Below are 26,062 nucleotides of genomic sequence, written 5' to 3'. Positions count from 1 at the left end.
TGGTTTAAGGATAGCTGGAAAATCTGTCTAACAAGATCTGACTCTTTCAACATGTTCCTACAATTCAAGGAACAAGGCTTTAGCTTCAGGTGTAGCTTTCATTTGTCCTGATCAAGAACTTTTGAAAAGTATGCCTTTGAACTTCGTGACACCATCGTTTTATTTTTAAACGGGGTGACACTTTCCTTATCCTCTTCTTTGGTTGTCTTCTTTTAAATTTAAAACTAGGATCTATGTTTATTTTAAAAGACACACTCTCTAAACAGCTTCTTTTGCAGTTAGTTTCCTGTTGTCCCGATGATTTATTTATTTATTCATTCATGTAATTTGTTTATTCATTAAGGCTGGCTAAACCACCATTAGAATCAATGTCAGCTAATGATATTGGGAAAAATATGAAAGTATAAATACAAGGGAGGTATCAGAGATGGTATTCAGCAGGTTCTGACCAGTTCTGGAGAAACAGTAGCAGAAATTTTTGAGTAGTTCGGAAATACCGGCCTCTGACTGGCCACACCCCCATCTTTTCTCTGCCTCCCAAGTTCCAGCTGATCAGGAGGGAATGGGGATTTTGCAGTAACCTTACCAGGAGTGGGAAGGGAATGGAGATTTTACAGTATCCTTCCCCTGCCACGCCCACCAAGCCACTCCCACCAAGCCACACCACGCCCATCAAGCCATGCCCACAGAACCGGTAGTAAATTTTTTTGAATCCCACCACTGAGATAGCAAAAGCATAATACAAAGTAAAAGTTAGATTATTTGTGGATCAGATTAGAAAATATTAATAAAACTTTTCCAAGCCAGTCTTTTGAGGCAGGGAATTCCAAAATTGGAAAAGTTTTTCTCTCATCCGCTTGAACTGTCTCTCTACCACATTTGGGATATGGAAAAGGGCCTTTTCATCATATCTTAGGGAACAAGAAGATTTGGCACAAAAAGAGTCAATCCCAGGATTGATTGATATTTATTTATTAGTTTTCTACAGCTGCCCATCTTGTAAAAGTGACTTTGGGTATGCAACATAATTAAACATCAATATATTGTAATAGCAAATAACAGAAATAACAAATGATAGGTTTTATCATTTCTTAGTTGTCAAAGCATGTGTGGTTTATTTGTATTTCTATTTAACACAGTATTTATAGTAATTATTTATTTAGCATGTGGCATGGATTTAGCATGGATAACAGTAATTTTGTATATGTGTGTGTGTATATATATATATATGTATATATGTATGCAAGTATACATGCACTTTGGTACACGTATGATGGAAGATAGTCAATTTTGTACAGCATTCGGAATTCAAGAAATTATATATAAATTGAAAGATGTTAATTCATGAGAATGAAATAAATGTTTTATTTATTAATATCTAGGCCATTTTTCCTATATCCAGTATTAGTTGGAGAAAATCTGTTTTTCTTCTTGCATAAGCTCTCTGGTCACTATATGATCCAGTAGCTGAAAAGGAACACCACATATTCAGGAGAGGATGTTCAGCCCCAGCCCCATTTAAACAGAGGGTCTTGGAGACACCTTGCAAGGTGCTATGCATTATTTGTAGTTATTTAATATAATTAATCAATGCTTGCTATTCCTTATAACAGTTCAATCCTTTGAAATCCCATTGGGAAATACGACCATTCCACCTACCAAAATAGATTGGCTAGGTCTCCTTCTCAGTAATGCTTTTTTCATTCTATCTATGACCCTCTGAAGTGCTGATTAGTGATTCAAATCAGTGTTGTTAATGATTGCAAGAATAACCTAGATTCATTAATCTGCAATATCAAGTACCCATCAATATAGCATTAGACGAACTCCCATAAAACACAGTGAGATCCATGGAACGGTGATTAAAACACGTTTAATGCTTAACTGAGCCGCATGGCAGTGTTGGATTACCATAAATTAAACTTTAAGCATGATTTGTAGTATTTGTAGGGAACAAAAAGTGTCTTTAATAAGAATAAAGAAATTATGGCCATTATCTTTTTCACTCCCATACATATTCAGGCTGAACCTATATATTCAATTCATGAAATGAAACCACCCGGGGTTCAGATATTTATATCAGATGGTTTCTCCTGGGTCTGTTTTGGAAAAATGTGTGAAGAAAGTGAGGCTAAAGGGGTCAGTGGTGTATAATAATAATTGACTTATTATTAAACTTATTATATAGGTAGTCCTCGACTTACGACCACAATTGAGCCAAAATGTATGTTGTTAACTGAGACATTTGTTAAGTGAGTTTCTCCTCACTTTATGACGTTTCTTGCCACAGTTGTTAAGAGAATCATTGCCATTGATAAGGTTGTTAAGTGACCCTGGCTTCCCCATTGACCTTGACAGTCAAAAGGTTGCAAAAGGTGATCACATGACCTTGGGATACAGCAATGGTCATAAATGGTCATGAACCAGGTACTAAGCCTCTGAATTTTGATCATATGATCATAAGGGTGCTGCAAAGGTTGTAACTGTGAAAGTCATAAGTCACATTCTCCTTCCTTCCTTCCTTCCTTCCTTCCTTCCTTCCTTCCTTCCTTCCTTCTCCTCTCTCTCTCTCTCTTTCTTTTTCTCTCTCTATTTCTTTTTCTCTCTTCCTCCCTTTCTTTGACTATCTGTCTCCCTCCCTCTCTCTCTCTCTCTCTCTCTTTCTTCCTCCCTGGCTCTCTCTCTCTTTCTTTCTTTCTTTCTTTCTTTCTTTCTTTCTTTCTTTCTTTCTTTCTCTCTCTCTCTCTCTCTCTCATTCTCCTTTCTTCTCTCTCTCTCTTTCTCCCTCTTTCTTTTTCTTTCTGTCTGTCTGTCTGTCTCTGTCTGTCTGTCTTTCCTTCCTTCTCTCTCTTTCTTCCTCTCTTTCTCTCTCTCTCTTTCTCTCTCCCTCCCTCCCTCCCCCTTCCTTCCTTCCTTCCTTCCTTCCTTTTTTCCACTTCTGCTTTCAACAAACTCTTTTCTGTCTCCTCTTCAGGTAGGTGCTGGATTAAACAGGTCTGCTAATGCAGGGACACTAAGGAACCCTGAGCTCTGTTGGGATTGGAGTTGCCAAGGCCTTTATCAAGAGCCACCCCTAGTGACACAACCAGTGCCAGGACTTACTTTGACTTTGACTCTTCTCCAAGGGCTTTGCAGAGCACCTTTAAGCAGGAAGGGAGCAAAGATGGAAGCTCTTAGGATTCCAGTGCTCATGCCTTGCTCCTTCGAAAGCCACTACCTGTAAGTGACACTTCCGAAGGGATCTGGGGATGGGGAGTGGACAGAGGACAAGACCCCCTTTGCTGAAAAGGGATTTCCTTAAAAAGAGATAGCAGACTGGGCTGCTTTTTAGCTTCTTGCTATTGGAGAAGGTACAGCAGCTGCTGCGGCTGCCCGGATAAGATAAAGATAGCAATGGAAATGTGAAAAGCAGATAAGGGACATATCTACTCTGTGGCAACATGTCCATTGTTGTTGTTACAGGAGCTAGAATTTACAGTTGAGATGAAACACAGCATTTTGGATTTAAACTTCTTGCCAATTGGGAAACTGTCACATTTTTCTCAAGGCACAGCTTTTGTATAGGATTTGGGTTCCTGTTGGAAGACAGAGATTCCTTTTCTGTTTGAAGGAATAAGCCAGACAAGTTAGGTCCATTTTTAATTTCAGATATTTGTGACTCTATTTGGGGAGGTGGAGGGTGTTGTTATACTTTTTACAATCCTCATTATATCCGTGCAGTTAGCTCATCTGCTGTCGTAACAATTCACAGAAAACTTAAAAATTTAAAAATGTCCTACCGAGTGGAGAAAAAATAACCAAGAGTCTAAAACAGGTTGTCCTTGACTTACAACCATTCATTTAGTGACTGCTTGCAGTTAAAACATCACTGAAAAAAGTAACTTATGGCCAGTTCTTGCACTTAAGACTGTTGCAGCATCCCCAGGGACATGTCATCAAAATTTGGGTGCTTGGCAACCAGCATGTAGTAATGACATTTGCAGAGTTCCCAGGGTCACATGATCGCCACGTGCGACCTTCCCAGCCGGCTTCCAACAAGCAAAGTCAATGGGAGAACCTGGATTCACTTAACAATGGTGTGTGATTTGATTAGCAACTGCCATTGTGACAAAAAAGGTTGCAAAATCGGGGATGACTCTTAACGAACTGCCTTAGCTTAGCAATAGAAATTCTAGTCCTCGATTTACAACAGTTCGGTAAGTGACTGTTCGAAGTTACGAATGCACTGAAAAATGCGACCATTTTTTCACAATGACAACCTTTGCAGAAACTCCCTGACCCTGTGATCAAAATTCAGATTTGCTTGGCAATTGGTTCATATGTATGACTATTGCTGTGTTCCCCAAGGTCATGCGATCCCCTTTTGCGACCTTCTAACAAGCACAGTCCATAGGGAAACCAGATTCACAGACTGGAAGCTAAAACATATGAAGAACGGTAGCAGGAACTGGATATGTCTAGTTTAATAGAAAGAAGGACTAGGGGAGACATGATAGCAGTGTTCCAATATCTCAGGGGTTGCCACAAAGAAGAGGGAGTCAAACTATTCTCCAAGGCACCTGAGGGTAGAACAAGAAGCAATGGGTGGAAACTAATCAAGGACAGAAGCAACTTAGAACTGAGGAGAAATTTCCTGACAGTTAGAACAATTAATCAGTGGAACAACTTGCCTCCAGAAGTTGTGAATGCCCCAACACTGGAAATCTTTAAGAAGATGTTGGATAGCCATTTGTCTGAAACTGTATAGGGTTTCCTGCCTAGGTAGGGGGTTGGACTAGAAGACCTCCAAGGTCCCTTCCAACTCTGCTATTGTATTGTATTGTACTAAACACCTTGGGTTACTAACTTATCAACTGCATTGATTCACTTAACAACTGCAGCAAGCCAAGCCGTAAAATGGGGATAAACTCACTTAACACATGTCGCACTTAACAATTTTGTGGTCGGATGATGAGGACTACTTGTAGTTTTTCCAACAAACTTCACGAAAAATGTTAATAATTTAAAATAATAAAATGTGTTAATCAAAGCAACCTTACACCTAATTTAGAAACATCCAAAGGGTGGAGGAATCTGAAATATGGCTTGCCATTAATTTTGCACCCAAGACTATACTCTGAGTTGGGGTTTTTTTGCACAAAGGGAAAAAAAAATCAAGGATAAAGGAGTTTCTACATAGCAACTCTAAAAAGAATATTTAGTATTTAGTGGAGGTTTCAGACCGGTGACTATGAACTTGATTTGCCTCTAGGACTTTCCAGGGCAGTACTAACCATTAAGTCTTCTATAGAATGTCCTTTTTTTAAAAAAAGCTGGGCTGTTGCATATCTACTTCATTACCTGGTAAAAGATTTCCAACCAAGCTTTGTTTCCCTGTGAGCGAATTAAGCATTCAGGCCAATCAACTTAAAGCATTTTACTGAACTTCAACTGAGGCAAAATGGAGGGGGGGAATCACCACCCTCTACCTCCAGAGCTTAATAATTATTTAGTGAATGTTCTTGGGCCACGAGAGAGCCTCTCATTAGATTAACAGAAACACTGCGGCTGAGTGGCTTGAGAAAATATAGGCATGGAATGGAAAAATACTAAGCGGGGTACAGGGTGGTTTAATTTTTCACACACACATCCACCAAGGATCTTGTGGGTGGCATTTTGTGAATCTGAATCTGGAACACCATCTGAATATATGTACATGGGCACGTGAACTCGTTGGCCAAATTGGTTCAAGAGAATCCTGTCGGCGGCTTCTGAAATTCAGCTATCTTCAGATACATTGGAAAATGTCTTGCATCCTTTCAGCAGCATAACTCGATGGTGTTGAAGCCATGTTGATGAGGTGATGATGGGGAAAATGATCCAGCATATTTGGAACACAGAATAAAATGTTAGAAAAATATTTTATTATAGCCTGCCTTTTTCAAAGAGCAAAGATGGCTTTCGTGGCGAGGTAGGGAGCTCACCCAATTTTGATCTCGAAAATGCAGCTTTAAGGTAAATTGGGCTGAGACAGTTATTGGAGTTCAGGTCCAGCTTGAACCTGGCTCTCCCAATGTTGTTCACATCTTTTAATCTTGTGGAAGGCTGTGCAGAAGAAACAGTGATTTTAACATACTGTTATCAGGGTTCCAAGTAACACCCCCCAATGAAAAGACTCCGAGGCTTGTGTTTCCTCAAAGTTCTATTTTATTAGAGATGTCATATTGCCACTGAAAGCTTCCAGGTTTTCCCCACCCAAATGAAAGTTCAAGTCCCTGCCCATCATCCACATGTCCATCACATGGTCTAATCAGGCACTGTCTCAACTGGAGATGCCTCCCAGTCACACCACTCAAGGTGAAGGGCAAGACGTCCTTGACTCTCTGAGAAAGAATGTTATTTTGACTATATATCTCACATACTCCATATAATCCCCCCTCCCATTTTCCCACAGCATTAAATGTGGCAGGCCGGAAGGCCCAATGGCTTCCAGGCCTGACAACTATATTACAAGATATAGTTGGGGAAAGTTGATCTTGGATACAACCTTTCCTACTCTGGGCACTATTATGTGGTTTGCGATGATGTACAAAGATTGTTGACTTACAACAATTTGTTTAGTGATAGTTCGAACTTATAATGGCATTGAAAAGAGTGACATGACCATTTTTCATACTTACAACCATTGAAGCATTCCCATTGATCACATGATCAACATTTGGATGCTTGGCAGCTGGCATTTATTTATAACAGATGTATTGTCCCATGGTCATGTGATCATCACTTGTAATATTCCAGTTGATTTCTGACAAGCAAAGTCAGATTTGTTTAATGACCAAATAATTCAATTAACAACTGCAATTAACTGTGGCAAGAACATTTGTAAAATGGAGCAAAACTCACTTAACAACTGTTTTGCTTAGCAGCAGAGATTTTGGGCTTAATTGAAGTCAAGGATTACCTGTATATAAATATAGATTTAAAATAAAGAGTTGAAATTCTGTATTGTTTCACATTTTTCATTTTTGTGACGGAACAATCTTGGACACCTATTGGAGTATCAGTAATAGCTATAGTTCTGACAATTTTTGTAAGTGTAATCTTTGGCTAGATAAAATACCTCAGGCCTGAGTTTAGATACTAAATCTAAATTTAGAATGATGATGTCCACAAAAAAATTATTAAAATGGCTACCAATCAGGACATTTTAGGGAACAATATCACATTTGGCTATTTAAGCCTTTAATTTTAAAGTCAGAAACTCAGACTAATGATGTGCTTTCTGTCAATCACTAAAACATGCAAAACGGATTATCAGCCAAGTCCTGTCACAAGATATGCAAGGATTGGGGTTCAGGGATAAGTGCAGGATTCTCAAGATCCTTAGGAGTAAGGAGACAATTTGGGCAGGAAAGACAAAAATAAGAATTTAGCCCTTAACAATGGAGTTTAGTAATGAGACTAGTGATTCCTGGATTAGCTTCTAGTTAATAGCAGAGGTTAGTCAAGTAGACAAGGAATACCATCACAAAGAGTAGGCATGAAAAAAATGATTAGAAACTTTTTTTAAAACAAGGACAGTTATATATATATATATATATATATATATATATATATATATATATATATATATATATATATATATATATATATATACACATACATACATACATACATACATACATACATACATACATACATATATATATATATATATATATATATATATATATATATATACACATACATACATATGGGAAAAGATCCAAATCCTGTGTGCAAAACGGATCAAGACAGTCATAGTAAAATCAGAACTGTAGAATTGGTCACCAAAAATAAGCTAATAGATAATTGATTATCTTAATATCAAAGCAGCCTATCATGGACAAAAAAATATCCCCGTGACATGCTATATGATAAGTGTCATTCTCTTGAGGTCCAGTGTTATCAACAGAAGGAAGTAAATGGCTTGTAAAGCAAACGTTTTACAAAATCCACATCACTGGGATTTAAATAGTGGAAGAAAGCATGTGTTTCTCCTTAATTCACTTCCCAAGTAAATCATCCAGCTACAATGTAGTTAATTTATTTCATCACTCAACATTTCAGAGCACAAGAATTGGGGAGTAGTGAAGCAAACTAATCCTACAATCTACAAGGAATTCATTTCTCATCTTTGGTGTTAATGAAGATAATTTAAGAATGAATGAATACTGTGTTCAGTCACAGCACTATGCATTAGATTCAGATGTAACTAAATGTAATGCCAAGTTGATAATCTTATTATCTGGTTTTAGGGGAATAATTTGCTTTTAGCCCCAGTGCCCAGATTTTCAATTTGGCAGCTATTTAAAAAGTATTGGTGCAAATAACTGTCTTCCATACATTGGAACATAAACATCGCAAATTTATCTGGATATGTTGAAATAAGAGGAATTTATATAGTATGTTTGGGAAATTTATGTTGACAATTATTTTTCATAGATTTTATGACAAATGCATGAAATCCAGTTGCATATACAAACTTTACACATAAGGAAATCATGAAAGGCAAAACAGATCTTTTAAACATAAATTGAAATGTCATTAGATTAGAATATACCACTCTAGTGTAGATCGTAAATCAATAGTTTCAAAATTTTAATTTAGTATTTTAAAAAAATATTTAATTAAATAATAAATAAAAATGCAATGTTATATATAGCTGCAGAAAGTTGGTAAGCACAATTGTTTTCTAATTTATGAACTCCTTATGCTCTCTGAGCTTAGTTGTTTCCTTGCAGATGTTTCATTACTGGACTAAGTAACATTATCAATGCTCATCTAGGCACTGATAATGTTACCTAGTTGGGTAATGGAATGTTTGAGGGCAAATAACCAAATTCAGAGAGTAGCAAGGACTCCATAGTTCAACGCTGAGTATATTCGGTTCCACTGCTTTCTAGTTTCTTTAGTGTTTATGCTCAAGATGTTTTTGTACTGTGAATCAAACTTTCCAAAAACAAAACCTGTGGAATTAAAATAGACCATGATTTTGGCATCTGTTTGTAACATAGTAGTTGTTCATGACGTTCAATAAATATATAAAGACAATGCAGCATATTTATTGTTAGGTCCTTGGCAGAGGAAGGAAAATTATTTTCAAGTTTTTTAAAAATATAGCTGTAAAACTTGCCAATCAATGGAATTATTAATCCAATATCACTTGATAATTCTCAGTAAAGTATGAAGTATTAGATTAGATGAGAAAAGTGCAGTTTGATCTGTTACGATATGTAGAATCATTAATTAAATTCAATCACTGTGCTTTTACCATATTATATTTTATAAGTCATTTAATGTTTTGTCCAACAGCACACACTAGTGTTGGCACAAGATAAATTCACATGTAGTTCCAGGTGTTTAAATTATGGTTTGCTATTCATGTGTTTTAAAATAACAAGTTTAATACAGACTATAGTTCTGGAATATTTAGTAAACCATGGAAAAAAATCAGTTGAAACAATAATTTAGTTGTTCATTTTTGCTATCACAAATAATATATGAATATTTTACTTGGTGAAAGACATTACACTTTCATTTCAAAAATACACAAATAGCAATCTGAGATTTATTTTTTAAAAAGCTGCCTGCAATTTTCCATTCATATTTATGCATTAGGTATATTGAAAAGTAAGACTTGAACTACAACCTAGGGACTTAATGGAGGATTTACATTTAATTAATAAATTCTGAGAAAATGATTTCCATTCCTGAGACATACATATAGATGATTTAGAGATGTAAGTATATAACAAGAGTGATAAGGAATTGTGAAAAATATTTTATAAGTAGATGTGATTTTTAAAAAATCCAAATTTGTTAGGATAAACATGTACAAAATGTCATGAATAAAAATAGCCTGGGAACAGCTAAGTTGTGTAGAAAAAAAATACAAAAGGGAAGAAAAGGATGGATTTGCACTTCAAGGTCTTACTCACCACCTATAAAGCGCTCCATGGTAGTGGATCTGGCTATTTGAGAGACCGCCTTCTGCCAATTACCTCCCTGCGTCCCATCAGATCGCATAGAGTTGGCCTCCTCCGTATCCCATCCGCCAGTCAGTGCCAACTGGCGACTACTCGGAGGAGAGCCTTCTCTGTTGCGGCTCCGACACTATGGAACAATCTCCCCGTGGAGATTCGTACCCTCACCACCGTCCAGGCCTTCCGCACAGCCCTCAAGAACTGGCTAGCCCGTCAGGCCTGGGGATAATCTTATTTTCGCCCCTCCCGAATGCTGAGTGAATGTTGAGTTTTACTGTCTAATTTACTTTGTGCACATCTCTTTTTGGTATTGTCCTACACTCCCCTTCCCTTTTTTGATTGTAAGCCGCCCTGAGTCCCCTCAGGGAAAAGGGCGGCCTATAAATAAACAAATCAAATTCAAATTCAAAATTCAAAAGGATTTTGCTACTTGAACTTCTGCTCAAATATTTTTTAAATGGACAAAAAATTGATAGCACGCCACTTTATGAGTCTGTCATTGATTATGTCATGCACCACAGGGATGTTTAAAGGCAGGAAAAAATAAAGATACAAGTACAGATTAGGCGAAACCTGACTCAAAAACAGTAACTGTGAGAGAGATCTTGGAGTTCTAGTGGACGATCACTTAAATATGAGCCAGCAATGTGCTACAGCAGCCAAAAAAGCTAATATAATCCTTAAAAATATAGAATCAAAATCATGTGAACTATTAGTACCACTTTATAAAGCCTTAGAAAGGCCATACCTGGAATGCTGCATCCAGTTTTGGTCACCTCATTGCAAAAAAGATGTTGAGACTTTGGAAACACTACAAAGAAGAGCAGCTAAGTTGATTAAAGGCCTGGAGGCTAAAACATACGAAGAATGGTTTGCAGGATTTGGATTTGGCTAGTCTAGAGAAAAGAAAGATAGAGGGGAAGTGATAGTGACAGAGATGCTAGTCCCAGCTGTGGTGATTAAATGATAATTACCTGTATGTATTTATTACCATTCTCCATTTTTTAAAAACACGGAGATGTTTGATAAATGTTTAAAATTTCCTTTTCTCCCTCTCCCATCTAACAGTTGTTAGTTGTTGACAGACAACTATTTATTTTCCCTTGAGGTAGGGTAGTTATTAAGATGCATTTCTTATATATAATTCATTGTCTGGACAATTTTTTTCTATATTTTGAATAACTATTTTATTCTGTACACTTTATTTTATATTTTTTTGTTTTAAATTGTGAACTGATGAGATACTTTGGAGCTGGGCAAGTTCTACTTCTAAAGAAGTCAATAAAGATAGTTATGCACATTTTATGTTAAATGAAATTGGATAGACTCTTTACTTTGAACAACACTATACTTTTTTGAAGGCATCAGGCAGGTAGCCATAAGAGCTATTTTCAGTATATTTTGCCCCAAATTTCAGCAGCAGGAGAGCCTTCACTATTTTGACTTAATCAGTGCAGATTCCTGATTATTTTCAGGCAGAGAGGAATAATATTTTCATCAGGGATCTCTGGTAATTTTTTTATGAATATGTACCTTGTTTGTTTTTGATCCACTGCTTATTTTTCTGTTATTTGCTTGATGAAATGGGAGCAATTATTTTGGAAACTTAAGCAGTAGACTGAAGATTAGCTCTAGATTGACTGAATATTTAAAAAAAAATATTACAACGACAGAAAGGCACATAGCAGACTAATCTTTTTATCCTTTCACATTCCAAGCCTCGGTAATATTTTGGTCAGTGGAAGTGACTACAATAAGCATTGCTGTACTGCGGTTTAACATATGAAAAACAACATAAGTCAGCTCTTTCTTAACTAATTTTTAGGATTGGACTCTTAGAGAGAAACACATTTAGACATATATTAATTGAAAATTAAAACATAGGGTTAGTGTAAAAAACTACTTATTTTTTTACAATTTTTATTTTATTCAAAAGATCAAAATACAAAAGATAAAATATTAAACAGAGAAAACAAAGCTAGACAAAAATGTGGATTAAAAAAAAGAAAAAAACACATATTACCCCCCCCCCCCTCGTTGAACACTGGCAAATCTATTACAGTAACAATAGCATCCTCCCTTGCAAAGCATGGAGAATCCTCAAGGGGGAAAACAACTCAAGAAGCTTGGGAAATTTTGAAAAATGAGATTACAAAAGCCCAGTCTAGCACAATACCAATGAAGAAGAAAAATAACAGCTCCCAAAAGAAACCAGCATGGCTGCATAAAGAACTCTCTAACAAATTGAAAGACAAAAAAAGATAAATATAAAAAGTGGAAAGTGGGGGACATAACTAAGGCAGAATATCAGCAAATAGCCCGAGCATGTAAAGACTAAGCGAGGAAAGATAAGGCTCACAATGAGGAAAGGCTTGCCACAAAAATAAAAAATAACAAAAAAAGCTTCTTCCAACATGTTAAAAACAAGAAAAAGGTTAAGGAAACAATTGGTCCATTGCTGGGAGAAAGTGGCAAGAGGGTGACAAGCAACAGGGAGAAAGCAGAACTATTTAACTCATGTTTTGCATCTGTCTTTACACAAAGGGATAAAACAGTCCAACCTATCAAAAACAGCACCACAAAAATCAGATTAGGAACACAAGTTGAAATAGGGAAGAAAATGGTAGGTGAGCACCTGTCTATCCTAGATGAGTTCAAATCACCAGGACTGGATGGATTACACCCCAGGGTTCTGAAGGAACTGGCAGATGAGATCTCAGAACCACTGAACTATATCTTTCAGAGATCCTGGAGCATCGGGGAACTACCAGAGGACTGGAAAAGAGCTGATGTGGTTCCCATCTTCAAAAAAGGGGAAAAAAAACAGATCCAAGAAACTACAGACCTATCAGCCTGACCTCAATATCAGGAAAGATTCTGGAAAGATTCTGAATTAGCGAATACCTAGAAGCAAACAAAGTAATAGCCAAAAGCCAACATGGGTTTGTCAAAAACAGATCATGACAGACTAATCTTATTGCATTCTTTGATAATGTGACAAAATTAATGGACCAGAGGAATGCTGTTGATATAGTTTACTTGGACTTCATAAGGCATTTGATAAGGTAGACCATAACCTACTACTAGATAAAGTAGAAGAATGTAGGTTAGACAGCATCACCACCAGATGGATTTGTAACTGGCTGACCAACCGCACTAAATGCGCAGTCTTCAATGGAACTGCATCTTCATGGATGGAAGTATGCAGTGGAGTACCCCAAGGCTCAGTTTTGGGCCCAGTACTCTTCAACATCTTCATCAATGATTTGGATGAGGGAATAAATGGGGAACTCATCAAATTTGCAGATGACACCAAGCTGGCAGGAATAGCCAACACTCCAAAAGGTAGGCGAAAGATACAGAAGGATCTTGACAAACTTGAACATTGGGCACTATCTAACAAAATGAAATTCAATGGTGAAAAGAGTAAGGTTCTACATTTAGGCAACAAAAACTAAATGCACAGGTATGGTGTAGATGGTACCTTGCTCAACAATAGAAACTGTGAAAGGGATCTTGGAGTCGTAGTGGACAACCATTTAAATATGAGCCAGCAGTGTGAAGCAGCTGCCAAAAAAAGCCAACACAGTTCTAGGCTGCATAAACAGAGAGATAGAATCAAGATCACGTGAAGTGTTAATACCACTTTATAATGCATTGGTAAGGCCACACTTGGAATACTACATTCAGTTTTGGTCACCACGATGTAGAAAAGATGTGGAGAGACTAGAAAGAGTGCAGAGAAGAGCAATAAAGATGATTAGGGAACTGGAGACTAAAACATATGAAGAACGGTTGCAGGAACTGGGTATGTCTAGTTTAATAGAAAGAAGGACTAGGGGAGACATGATAGCAATGTTCCAATATCTCAGGGATTGCCACAAAGAAGAGGGAGTCAAACTATTCTCCAAGGCACCTGAGGGTAGAACAAGAAGCAATGGGTGGAAACTAATCAAAGAGAGAAGCAACTTAGAACTGAGGAGAAATTTCCTGACAGTTAGAACAATTAATCAGTGGAACAGCTTGCCTCCAAAAGTTGTGAATGCCCCAACACTGGAAGTCTTTAAAAGATGTTGGATAGCCATTTGTCTGAAACGGTATAGGGTTTCTTACCTAGGCAGGGGGTTGGACTAGAAGACCTCCAAGGTACTTCCAACTCTGCTATTGTATTGCATTGTACTGTAAAGCAGGCCCAAAATTTATAAGTGTTTACATCTATTTGCAACCCAATAGATTTGTCATGCATGCATGCATGCATGCATGCATACATACATACATACATACATACATACATACATACATACATACAATGTGTTTGTGTGTTCCAGCATAGCTGTGGAACACCTTGAGCAATTTCAATCAAACTTGATTCACATATGATTTACCCTCTGGAGAAAAATACTGTGGGGGGTAAGACACCCCTAACACCCCTTGTGGTGTGTGTTTCTGTTAAGATACAGCCTGTTGTGCTGTACTGCCGTACTGGCTTCTATTGTACAGCATAATGAAGTTGCCATTGTAACGGTTTCTCAGTACTCCACAAGGGGCTCACTCTGGTAAGGGGAAAATATCCAACAAATTATGTTTGGTCTGGACATTTGCCTCCTATAAATAAATACCTGGACAACACCGGGTTATTGGCTAGTTACATGTTTAAAAGAATATACTCAACTCAACTATCACAATTCTCCACCCATGAAATATATACATCTTAAAGTTGCCAAGGTTGAGAAACTGTCGACTAAGTCACAGGAAGCCAATACTTGAAGGGCTGCCACAGGGAATCAATTTATTTTCCAGAGCACCTCAGGATAGCACAAGAAGCAATGGGTGGAAGCTAGTCAAAGACAGGTTCAACCTGGAACTAATGAGAAACTTCTTGACAATGAGAACAATTCGTCAATGGATTAGCTTGCCTCTTGGAATTGTGGGTATTCCGTCGTTAGTGATTTTAAAGAAAAGATTGGACAGCCATTTGTCCGGGATGGTATAAGGCAGTGGTGTTAAACTCAAAACCCAGGGGCTGAATCCGGCCCACAGGGTGCTTAGATCTGGCTTGCAGGGCCGCCCTGGAAACAACGAAGGCTCAGCCTGCGATGCCTCTGCTGGCATAAATAGAGCTTTGGAGGGCCATGTGCATCCCTCCCAAGTTCAGTTTTTGCTGGCAGAGGGTTGCAGGAGGCCGTGGCAATCAAAAAGGGAGCTCAGGAGTCTGTTTTCACTGGCAGCGCGCTTGGGCCACCACAGGTGCCCCCATCACAAATGGTGTCAAGCTGACGATGCCCATCCTGGGCATGCACACCCACCCCTGAGCTGAAACACAATGCTGATGTGGCCCTCAGTGAAATGGAATTTGACACCCGTGGTATAAGGACAGGGGTTTGTACTAGTCACCTAGGGCAGAGATGTGTACTAGAAGACCCCTAAGGTTCCTTCCAACCCTATGATTCTATGATTTAAGCAAACATTAAGGCAAATGAAACTTTGGGAACATCAACATGGAAGGGAGCAATCTAAGAGCATGCAGATATTACAATGATTTTTCCCAATACAGTTCTCCCCAAATACAGTTATGAAAAACAGGTCTCAATACAACTTCAACTTTCCTGTTTAAGATTCTTCGTCCTCATACTGGACTTGGATGGGAAGTCTATTCAGATGAAGAAAGTCACAGACAGAATACCTCTCTGGCTTGTATTTGCATAGGACCATGATGGCAAACCTATGGCACGTGTGCCACAGGTGGCCCGTGGAGCCCTCTCGGTCGGCACGTGAACTGTTGCCCCAGCTCAGCTCCACCGCACATGTGTGCATGTCTCCCACAGGCCAGCTAATTTTTGGGTCTCTGCTGCGCATGCATGGGGGCTGGGGGGGTCAGGAGCTCACACACGGAGGGAGGAGAGAGCACGGGGGTACACGGGGCGCATTGCATTATGGGTGTGGTCATGCATGCATGTGCTGTCATGTGCGCACGCTTTTCTCACGCAGGACAAAAAGGTTAGCCATCACTGGCATAGGGCATTGTTCTCTGTCATCTGAGAGATTAGTTGACTGTTATGGCAAGCAGTTTCTAAACAGTGTAAATTAAGAAGAACAGTAATTAGTCCTTGGCTTCTCCAAGGAAGTATGTACCAGAGGCAGAAAAGTGATTTCAGAACACAAGACCAGGAAGGCTTTTAAGCAAGATTCTTGCAGTCAAAACAATGGGAAGATGGGAAAATGGAAATAAGTTATACATTGACTCAAAATGCTGTCAACTATTTTGTTTTGTTTTTTTAAAGAAAAACTTTTTGGGGGGGAAAAAAGTATGAGGAACTTTCAAGTCATGGGCCTAATCTAAAAGATGGCATAGTTCTTGATTTCGAGAACTGCTTCCTCATCCATGGCCCGACTTTAAAATTGTCTCTCTTGAAAAGATTAACCCTTCTTTTGTTTTTAATGGAGATCGTTTTAAAAGCCAATTTGCTCTACATGCGTATAAGGAATGTGGCATTTCTGTGTGAAAGAAAGTTTTGAGTAAACATTCTCCCTAAAAATTGTTCTCCTCTAGAGGTTTGCCTAAAGTCAATTTTGCTTATGGAAGATCTGATTAACGAGCTGAGAAATTAGCCATAACACTCTATGTACATAATTGAGACAAGGCGACTATACCATCATTTACATTGTTGGAATATGGAATGCCCAAATTAAAACAAATGAAGAGGAAAAGTCAGTCTAAGCCCTTTTAAAGGAATATGTTTGGAAAATAGATTATATTCTTTTTAAGTAATTTAATGGTTTGTTCATTAGTGTAATGCAACAAATCCTTAGAAGATTCTTGTGTTTTTACTAGAGTTTTATGTGGTTTAGTGAGAGAATTTAAGTTCTGGATCAAAAGTGTTACTACATTAAAAGTCTTTATGGCTGAGGCCAGAGACTTTGGTTGATAGAAAAAAAAAACCTTTCTTCTCACTTTCTTTTAAGCAGTTTGCAAATCAACAATTCAATCTGATAATTGTGATGTTAACATTCATTTAACTGATTTCTTTGAATTCAGGGGAAGATGTGATAGATAGATGGACAGAGTTATATTGTCTAAGTGTGCAGGATTCATTATAGCATGTCATCTGAACCCAATTGATGTGACTCTGAATTGCCTGCCCAAGAATGCTTCAGATCTTGGTATTTTCTGGATAATGGAACCAGGGTATCTTCTGTTTCAGTGTGAACACTTCATGAATAGAATGTTTACACCCTATCAGCAGCTTTCCATTGTGTGCCTAAATGTTTTTCTGATTTCAAATTCTGTATCACTCCATCTTATCATTCCAATTCAGCTAAAGATTCGCAGAACATGTTATAATCAATTTAGTTTCTCAATTAATGTCCCTTTCAGATCTATGATATATATGAATATCTCTTTGTAAAATACCCATGCTTCTTTGTGTATTTAATCAGTGAATAGTATAAGATATCCTTTGTATGCTTGTATGGTTTTGAAACAATTAAAAAGGGCGATGTAAAGCTTTAACATCTTTGTTTTGTAACTCTCAGAAGCATTTCAAAGGCAGCGTGCGATTGGCTTCACTTCTGCTGAGTTGAAATGATGAGAACAGGGAAACAAAATGAATGCTGTGATCTGAACCACTGTAGATACAGCAGCAACAAAAATCCCTTCTCCGTTCATCACAAACGTTGTTTTTTTTTAAAAAAAAAACAAGGTGGGAGGAGGGGGGAGTCACCTTCTGTTTTGCTTGCCAGGTCATCTCAAGCTAAAAAGAAGAGGGAAAGTGATAAAAACTTCATCCTTAATGGATGAAGAATTTTGAAGTGGCTATTCATTCATTAATGCTATTATTTCTAATTTAGACACATAATGATCAACAAAACAAGATTTAAAAATAAATAAAGGAAAGAATGAATAAGCTGCATAAAATAAGCCACAGAGGAATAAAATGAAATGTCATTTGTGATAATACTGTATATAAATGCATTTTTAACTTAAAGAAAGTACAGACACTTTAAACACACATGTTCAAGAATATATTTATATAGATCAGGAAATCTCTTAGGAACCATTATGTTGCTTAATTAAAAATGAAGACAATTTGAACTAGCCTAACTTAATTAAAAGATTCTTCAAGATTCTCCTGCTGCTTTGTTCTCCAATATTTTTCTATAATAAATCTTGTGGTTAAAAATAAAAATAGATTTAATTTATTGTGTTGTACAATTTTATCTTTCCAAGGAAAAGTGTATGTTACTCTTTTCATTCTTTAAATAATCTTTAATTGATTTTGAAGGACTTATACAATTTTTCTAAGTTTCTCTAAATATCCAGCAAAAATAAGTAAATGAATAGTATTACCATATGCATGAGAAAACATACAGATTTCATTATAATCCCTCCAACGTATTCTAGAAAGACTTTACTGTAAATAAGATAGTGTTGGTTATGAATTATTTTGATAATTCCTAATAACTCACTTATTTTATATGATGTTACATTATTTGTTTATATAATAAAGTTTTCAAGCGATGTTTGGAGGTGTTTGTGTGTGATTACAACATAATTGTCAGTATTGTGTAGAGGGCTTGTGGCATTCTAACATTTGGGGATAAAACTGATAATCATCATCAGTTTTTTAAATCAGTTTACCACCTATATCGCTTCCACAGGTTAATTATCCTATAAAGTCAGGAGAAAGGCTGAGACTGCCATACAAATTTGATATAATACTGCATGAAGACACTGGATAAGATTGTTTTCAATATGGGTGAGGTATCGTCAGTACCCCACATATACATCTATCTGACCACTGTCTAATTAAATGATTCTATTGAAATCCTGCCCCAGTGTTTGAAAGCAGAGGAATCTAGATGAGGAAGCCCTACCTTGGTAACATTGGAGTCCCCTCAGGGAAAAGGGCGGCCTATAAATCCTAATAAAATACTAAAAAAAAAAAAAAATACTAACTATGGATACAGGTTCTCTCTGGATCCAGAGAATTTCTACCTCTTGTTCCATCTCTTGTGAATGGGTTTGCACTTCTGCAGAAAAAAAAATACTAGACAGTTTGAGATGTGTCAGAAATGATTCTACATAGATTTCTCATTTGTATCAACTGTCCCAAATATGCTTTTTCAAGAGGCAGCTGAGCTTTCCAAGAAGCTTCTTCAGCTCTGACTGGATGGTGAAGAAGTTGAAGAAGCTTCTTGGATGAAAAGTGAAATGTCTTCAAGGAAAAACCAGAAAGTCCAGTTGCCTCTTGAAAAAGCACCTTTGGGACAACCATGACCTGGATGACTGAGAATCTCCATAGACATTTGTATCATCTAGACCTGTTGCTGACTGGGAAGGGCAAAAATGTCCTATTCATGATCACCTATGCCTTGGTTACTTCAGATTGTAGATTACTACAATGTAATTTATTGCTCTTGATGACCACTTGGAATCTTCAGCTGGTCAAGAATGTAACAGTAGATGCAGTTATAGGCATGCTAGAATATTACCCCCAATACATGTTTCACAAACTGCACAGGTTACCAATAAGTTTATGCAAGCTCTACTGCTTACTACGGTACAGTTCAAGGTACGTGTTGTCACTATAAAACCTTATATAGCAAAGTGGTAGACATATACCACTTCACAGTGCTTTACAGAGTCAACATATTGCCCCCAACAATCTGGCTCCTCATTTTACTGACCTCGGAAGGATGGAAGGCTGGACTCAGCGAGAATTGAACTGCTGGCAGCTGCCAAACTCCAGGCTGGATAGAGCCAAATTCTTTATATAATGTAAGATCACATATTTTGGGAGTAGAATTTAGTATGAGATTTATATTTTAACCATTATAATTTCCCCAAAACTATAATGTAAATGTAATGTAATATATAATAGCCCTCAATTTTTCTTCCATTAGTAGCATGAGAAATCAGACATCAGAAATCAGATCAGTCAACTTAGTTGCAACTTTCTTATGGAAAACATGAATCAAGTTTTCCTTTTTTTCCTGTCCTTTTTCCCCCCCAGAGTGATTTTCTATTTCTTAAATCTTAGATGCATTGATTTTCTAAAATTGGATATCTAATTCTTTATTCCATGTGTCATAGATGTTACCAATGTTGTACTTTCATTTTTTTTGTTTAATATACAATAGAATTGTTGGTTTTACTTCAAAGACAGCATCTTTTAAAGCTGCTGGAATTCCAGATATCTTTGACATTGGATGTTATTTTGTCAGACATGTGTTAATGATACATACTGCTAATATAAGTATTCAAATCATATGTTTTTAGAAGCCTATTTCAGTGAAGCATTTGAAATCTTTATTATATGCTAGTTAAGTACATCTCCACAGTGTATGTTTAGTTTGATTCCATGCTGGTTGAGTTATCTCTCTGGCCCAGTCTCTGTGTTTTAAGCAGGGATAAAAATGAAAGTGGGGTTGGTTTTTTTTGCAGGATTTTATAACTCATGTTATTCAATAGCTGTTCAATAGCTGAATAACAAGACAAACATTCCCATCTAAAATGTTAAGTTGACCCTGTGATACTTTGTAGGGTGTGAGAATTCTTCACTATTAATTGAAAATTCTCCCATTTCTGCCTGAGCATCGCCGCCGGTGACTTCTCTTGAACAGCTAATTAGTCCGATTATTCCACAGATGCATAGGTTTACCACAAAGGTTTTTCTCGTAGTTTATCAAACGGATCATTCTCCTTGGGAATGTTGCAACCTGACAGGCTTGGAATAGTAACACAATCATCGTTCTCCATCCCCATCTCACCTCTGTTGGAAGGACGGGAGGAGAGGGGGAAAATGCAAGGGAATAAATTGTTAGTGGTCTGAAAAATCTGGATTTGATCCATTTGGCAGTTGGGGGTTGGGAAATATCCAAAAATGTGCACCTTTCAAAGTCTGGATTATTGAAATGCCAAATGAACCACTGGTTTCAGGTAATAAGCATTCTGAAGAAGATTATAAGAAATAAGCGTCCTGCCCTCTCATTTTCTTCCAGTCAAATGTGTGTGCGCGCGCGCAGGCACGCTTGTGTGTGCATGCGTTTTGTGAGATTGATAAATTTGCTACAGTTTTTACTTCCTTGCATTGCTTCTGTTTGAAATGTACATTAAACTCATGAAAATCTTTATTGAGACCGCAATCCTTGCTTAAATCGATGTTGCAACAATATTGTTGCTTGTTTATTATTATTTCAGTGGAATTTTCAGTAAGAAAGAACAGTAAAAATGAATTACATAATTCACATTTCTATTTATAATGTTCCTAAAGTAACTACATAGCTACTATCTATTTTGTGCTGTGCTGTGCTGTGCTGTGCTGTCCTACCCTGCCCTGCCCTACCCTACCCTACCCTACCCTACCCTACCCTGCCCTATCCTATCCTATCCCGTCCTATCCCATCCCATCCCATGTGACTCTTTAGCCCAATCCTTTATTTAAAATTTCTGTCTTAAACACTAATATGTTTAATATTTTTTTAAAAAATTACATAAAAGAGTCACCCCATTTTCTTCTACTCACAGCTTCTAACTAACTTCACTGATTGTATTTTCATGAAAATTAAATTATTTCAATTTACATACCTGTGTTTTCCCCAAAATAAGACCCTGTCTTATATATTTTTTTTACCACAAAAAGGGCACCAGATCTTATATTTTTTGGGAGGGGGGACTTGTCCACTTGTTAATCTCACTTTTGTGTGCCGCCCCTGGCCTCCTTTTTTGACTGGTAAAACTTTCTTGAAGGCCTCTGCAGCTGATGATAGAGCTCCAGACCGATCCGGAGCTGTATTATGGGCTACAGAAGCCTTCAGGAAAGCCTTGCCAGCTGCAGAAAAAAATGGGCCGAGGTGTGCAAGGCCTGGTTGCAACTGGAGTGTTAGGGCTTATTAGGGCTTAATTAGGGCTTATTTTTGGGTAGTAGGGCTTAAATATTGGGTGCACGTGTAAAAATCAAGCTAGGGTTTACTTTTGGGATAGGTTTTATTTTCGGGAAAACATGGTAACAGTAAATTAGCAGTCATCAATAATGATTGATGTGCTTGTTTCACAAATAACTTTTAAATGCTTGAGGGGGAAAAATCTTGTTTATCTTGACAAAACTTTGACCCTATCATTGTAATAAGCGCAGGATCTGAAACAAAATTCTGCAGGAGATTGTCCAGACAAAGCTGCACTACTTAGGCATTCACCAGTTTTCTCACAAAATGTTTAGGCAGTAATTTTGCCTGAACAGGTAGTCCTTGACTTAGAGCAATTCATTTAGTGGCCATCCACAGTTACAACGGCACTTTAAAAAGTGACCTAGGGCTGTTTTTCCAATTTACGACCTTTGTAGTATCGCCATGGTCACATGATCAAAATTCTGATCAAGCTTGGCAATTGATTCGGATTTATGATGGTTGCCGTATCCTGGGGTTGTGTGATCAACTTTTGTAACCTTTTAACGAGCAAAATCAGTGGGGAAGTCAGAGTCACTTAACAACTGTGTAACGAATGTAACAACTGCAATTATTCGCTTAACAACTGTGGCAAGCAAGGTTGTAAAATGGGGCAAGATTCACTTAACAACAGAAAGGTTGGGCTCAATTGTGGTCGTAAGTCGAGGACTATTTGTACAGCATTCCTGTGTTGTTATAGCAATTCTTTACTTAAGCAGCTGGGTGATAACCCAATTGAGCTGGAGTAGAAAATTCCCATTAAGCTACACCTTTAAATTCAGGTCCTCTCTTAGTATGAAAGCTGCTTGGCTGACTTTGAGACAGTCACTGTCCCTCAGCCCAGATCCCTTTGTTGTGGACAAAGTAGGAGGCAGAAGGATTAGGTGCACTACCTTGAGTTGTGAAAAATAAAGACAGAATATCAATCTAATAATAAATCAGTCCAAGGAGTCTGTTATTGAATGGGCATGTATGCCATTCCATTTTCAGTATGATTATTGGGCCAGTATGCATTCAAAAACATCGGGACAAATTCTCCAAAAAGAAAAATGGAATAAGAGAATTCTGACTGAAAGAGTAGAGTGGTCAAAGACATCTTTCTCCTTTTCTGAATTAGCAAAGCAGTGCAGTATAAGCACTGGGGTGCTGATCATTATATAAGTCTATTGATCAAATTTATATGCCACTCATGTTGCTAGTCAAAGTGACTCTGGGCGGCTTACAGTGCAATAGAAATATAAACGTGAGAATAAGTATAAATATAAAAAAAATGTAAAAATTACGAGAGTTAAGTGAGTCTGAGAAGACCAGAATGTAGCTGAGCCTTTTTGTGTTAAACAGGGATCAAGCCCAGCAATCTGTAGATTCACACCCCTGACATGCATTTTTATACCCTTGCAAAAGTTTTTGCCTATTTCCTAGTCCATGCAATGATCCCATCCCGAAGCCCGACTCTTTCAACTCCAGCTAATACTTTACTGAGCAGTGATGAGTGTTCTCTGGTGTTTCCCTCAGCAGTTTGGAGCACCCTGGAGCTTCCAAGCCTCCGCTAAGCTCCTCCAATATGACATCACGGATTTTGCTACGACAGCAGCTCATGCGTGAGCAAATGCAGGAACAAGAACGCCGAGAGCAGCGACAGAAGCAGCAGGCAGCTCAGTTCATGCAGCAGAGAGGGTCTGTGAGTCAGACACCTGCCATCAACGTCAGCCTCCCCGCCAGCCTTCCTCCTGCGACTCAGGTGCCAATGGAAGTCCTGAAGGTAGGCGACTGGGTGGGCTCGGATTTGAGAAGGCGGTGGAAGTTTGTTTCCATTAGTGCAAAGCTTTTCAAAATTGTTTTGTGCAGTAATGACGGAGTTAAAAAAAAATCTTCTTATCACTTTTGCTCTCCCTGTGCATCTGTGTTGCAACTTTCCCAAGGAAAAGTTCATTTGACTAGGCAAGGGATGGAGCTGTGTGTTTTTTGTAAGTGAATTTTGCCCCTCCAGAAATATCCCTTGCTTCCCCATTTGCCCAATGGATGTGAAACACGCGCACCATCTTGAAAACTGGTCTTTTATTTTAGACAATTAAAACAATCATCAAAATAGTTTACAAATTCTTTAACTTTGGTGGAATCATCTTTTTTTTGTTACTGTATAAGTATGTGTGCATCTATGTATATATACATGTACACACATATATGTGTGTGCGTATACCCACCAATAGCTTTTTTCAAAAACTAATAGAGTTCCCGCACAAAGGATTGTTTAAGAAATATTTAATCTTTAATATAGTCCTTTGCTGTACACCATTAGTAATCCTGTTTTGCTCAAATTATTTTACTTCTTTTTGCGACCATTCTATTCCTTCTCCAACTTCCTAATAGTTAGGGAAGTTGTTTCTACAGTAGATAGAATGTCAGACGTCTTCTCTTCATAGAAACTGAATTAAGCCAATAACATTTCTTAAACAACACATTTGACACTAACAAAGGTAATCCCAAAATTCAAAGGGAAACTGCCATTTCTAACCTTTTGTCATGTTTTACCTACAACATACACAAACAATGTTCTCTTTACTTTTTGTTCTGGAGCTAACGTCATTGTAAACCGAGCTGTGTTCCTCCATTTCAAAGTACAATTTTGATGGTAGTTAAACCATAGGGTAAAACAGCGTTTTTAAAATGAAATCTTAAATCTTAAGATGAAAAAAGAATTTAGCCAAGCTTTCCTCAGTCTGGTGAACTTCAGCTTTACTGAGATACAATCCTCAGAATTTCCCAACTAGAAATCTGATGGGTGCCAGAAAACTGAGTTAGGTTCCTTGTCTTTTAAACTATGGAATGCCAATTTTAGGATTTGCTTCAGTTGTCGTATGTTTTCGTAACAAAATGGCAGAAAACTATGCTATCAGGTTTCAACAGTCATAGTCAAATAGGTGTCTGGGAGCTACTAAAAAAAGGGGGGGAGCTGTGTGTTGCCTGGGGTCGTAGATTTTTCATCTATTTTCTCATTGATGTGGTTTGCAAAAATTTTAAAAAATGCTAATGGTTTTTGTGATACAGCAATAGCAATAGCACTTATATAGTATCCTGTGGTGTTTTACAGCACTGTCTGAATTATTTGCAAAATCAGCATATTACCCCCAACAATCTGGGTCCTCATTTTATCAAACTTGGAAAGATAGAAGTCTGAGTCAATCTTGAGCTAGTCAGGATCGAATTCCTGGCAGTGGGCAGAGTTAGCCTGCAATACCCTATTCTAACCATTGTGCCACCACAGTTCCTAACGTCAGTCAAGAGTTGGTTGGAATTGAGTTTTCAGTTGCTGTGCTGAATCTTAAAAAATGACTAACATACTAGGTCCACATGAAATGTTGTAAGTAAAATCAAGAAGACCCTATAACTCATAGAGCAAAGGAAGGAAATTATGAAAAGTTATGGAACATGGATAATATGATGCAGTTTTGTCTTAAATGTGGATGGAATAATGGAGACAGAATTATGTAGTCCTGGCAAACCTTTATGTAAAACAGTGCTGCGATTCTAAATTAAGCAAGAGACCTCATTTTAAAACAGGGAACTCTGAAGAAATATCCTGGTTCCTAACATAAGAACTTAATTCTTATGCAAACTGAGAAGCACAATTGACATTAATATTAAGGAGTACTCAAGCATAGCTCTCATATCTAGCCATATGTTTGGGCTCGTTATTATTTCCTCTTGATCAAAATAAAATCTATGTACATTGGCATATATGCACAGACAATTATTGCTGTGGTTGTTCTGAAGGTGTTTCTTCGAAAAGCAACTGGAGTTGGGTTTTTTTATCTTGATTTCGATTCTCATCCAATAAACATCTTATGTTCTGCTTCAGTTCACTTCTTGGATGAGAAGAGAAACATATTCAAGAGAAAAAACAAAGTCCAGGTGCCTTTTGAAAAATCATATTTGGAACAACTATGACCTGAATGACTGAGAATAACCCTAGACAGTCATTGGCATGGAAACCCTACAGCCTTCGTCTCTATCTATGATAGGTTTGGTACTTGGTTGTAATGTGAACAATAACATATTGATGTTGTCTTTCTAAAACTATTTTGCCTACAACATTAAAATTTGGAAAATGCAAC

At 37.6% G+C, this 26,062-nt stretch overlaps 1 protein-coding gene across 3 annotated transcripts in view; it reads left to right on the top strand.

Annotated features, from left to right (window-relative positions):
* MITF (melanocyte inducing transcription factor) overlaps nucleotides 1–26,062 on the top strand; it is a 182,440-nt gene that overhangs the window by 95,184 nt on the left and 61,194 nt on the right. For 2 of the 3 annotated variants that reach the window (XM_032211777.1, XM_032211775.1), the window contains exon 2: nucleotides 23,463–23,709. In XM_032211777.1, coding sequence (XP_032067668.1) covers nucleotides 23,463–23,709 — 247 coding nt within the window. The remainder of the gene's footprint in view (nucleotides 1–23,462; nucleotides 23,710–26,062) is intronic. The other variant, XM_032211776.1, reaches the window with a different exon arrangement.

The sequence above is a fragment of the Thamnophis elegans genome, chromosome 2 (assembly GCF_009769535.1).
Source record: "Thamnophis elegans isolate rThaEle1 chromosome 2, rThaEle1.pri, whole genome shotgun sequence".
In the NCBI taxonomy this organism is placed as follows: Eukaryota; Metazoa; Chordata; class Lepidosauria; order Squamata; family Colubridae; genus Thamnophis; species Thamnophis elegans.
This window is presented reverse-complemented; position numbering and strand designations above follow the sequence as displayed.